Source organism: Nematolebias whitei, chromosome 16 (assembly GCF_014905685.2).
Source record: "Nematolebias whitei isolate Nwh7 chromosome 16, NemWhi1, whole genome shotgun sequence".
NCBI lineage: Eukaryota > Metazoa > Chordata > Actinopteri > Cyprinodontiformes > Rivulidae > Nematolebias > Nematolebias whitei.
The window spans coordinates 7,522,612-7,524,258 of record NC_056513.1 but is presented as its reverse complement, the minus strand read 5'-3'; the positions used below and the strand labels follow the sequence as shown (position 1 = coordinate 7,524,258).

Below are 1,647 nucleotides of genomic sequence, written 5' to 3'. Positions count from 1 at the left end.
CAGCTAAACCTGGAGACAAGGTTCAGCCCCAAAAACAGCTAAATCTGGAGGTGAAGTTCATCCTCCAAAACAGCTAAACCTGGAGACAAAGTTCAGCCCCAAAACAGCTAAACCTGGAGATGAGGTTCATCTCCAAAACAGTTAAACCTAGAGGCAAGGTTTAGCCTCCAAAAAAGCTAAACCTGGAGATGAAGTTCAGCCCCTATAACAGCTTAACCAGGAGATGAGGTTCATCCTCCAAAACAGCTAAACCTAGAGGCGACGTTCAGCTCTGCAAAACAGCTAAACCTGGAGATGAGGTTCAGCCCCAAAACAACTAAACCTGGAGATGAGGTTCATCCTCCAAAACAGCTAAACCTAGAGGCGAGGTTCAGCTCTGCAAAACAGCTAAACCTGGAGACGAGGTTCAGCCCCAAAACAGCTAAACCTGGAGATGAGGTTCAGCCCCAAAAATAGCTTAACCAGGAGACGAGGTTCAGCCCCAAAACAACTAAACCTGGAGATGAGGTTCATCCTCCAAAACAGCTAAACCTGGAGATGAGGTTCAGCTCTGCAAAACAGCTAAACCTGGAGACGAGGTTCAGCCCCAAAACAGCTAAACCTGGAGATGAGGTTCAGCCCCAAAAATAGCTTAACCAGGAGACGAGGTTCAGCCCCAAAACAGCTAAACCTAGAGGCAAGGTTCATCCTCAAAACAGCTAAACCTAGAGGCGAGGTTCATCCCCAAAGTAGCTAAACCTAGAGGCGAGGTTCAGCCCCGCAAAACCGCAAAACCTGGAGATGAGGTTCATCTCCAAAACTGCTAAACCTAGAGATGAGATTCAGCTCCAAAACAGCTGAACCTGGAGACGAGGTTCATCTTCAAAAACAGCTAAACTTGGAAGCGAGGTTCAGCCCCCAAAAACAGCTAAACCTGGAGGTGAAGTTCCCTGGAGTCTTTAAGATGCAGTTTTACTGAAGTTTGAGGCTTTCTGACATCAAGTGTGGCGATGCTCTCAGAACCGTGTAACAAACTGAAGCAACCTGCTGTTTTATCAGAAATGACCTCATCTGGATAAAATGTGACGAACAGAAACGTCCAGGCTCGGTGTGAGATGCACTTTATTTATGTGAGATGGCTCAGTTTATTTTATTAATGTTCCAGCTAACTGAAGCGGGCCGACCTGATTCTATAAAAGAAACTGAGATTGGCTCAGATGAAACAGACTTTTTGTTTTACTCATAAAAACATGAAATATAATAATTAAAATGTTTCATGCTTACAATTAAAATCAGCTGTAGATAACGAACCCCTGGTGGAGAAAATTTCAGTTTTAATTCTCTGAAATGTTTAAAGTCATAAAACTGAAGATTTGTGGTATTTCATTAGTTCATTCTAACGTGTCCAACCTTTGAAACCTCAAACTAAAGACAGTTTGTTTGTTTGTTTGTGGGGTCGTTTCCTTACAAATGCGGTGAGGCAGCGTCCGCAGGCGGTGATCTTGAACTCTCCGTAGAGATCTCTGATGGCCCCGGTGGTGAAGAAGCCCTCCACCAGCAGCAGCACTCCGAACACGAAGAAGCCAGCTGCCAGGCCGTAAATCACGTACTTCAGGATGTCGATGCTGAGGAGAGGATACAGTCTGAGAGTTATCAGTTCATGATGCT

At 44.9% G+C, this 1,647-nt stretch overlaps 1 protein-coding gene across 1 annotated transcript in view; it reads right to left on the bottom strand.

Annotated features, from left to right (window-relative positions):
- LOC119422291 (neuronal membrane glycoprotein M6-a) overlaps positions 1-1,647 on the bottom strand; it is a 21,916-nt gene that overhangs the window by 3,134 nt on the left and 17,135 nt on the right. Inside the window, exon 3 of the mRNA XM_037689615.1 lies at positions 1,448-1,604. Within this exon, the coding sequence (XP_037545543.1) occupies positions 1,448-1,604 (157 nt within the window). The remainder of the gene's footprint in view (positions 1-1,447; positions 1,605-1,647) is intronic.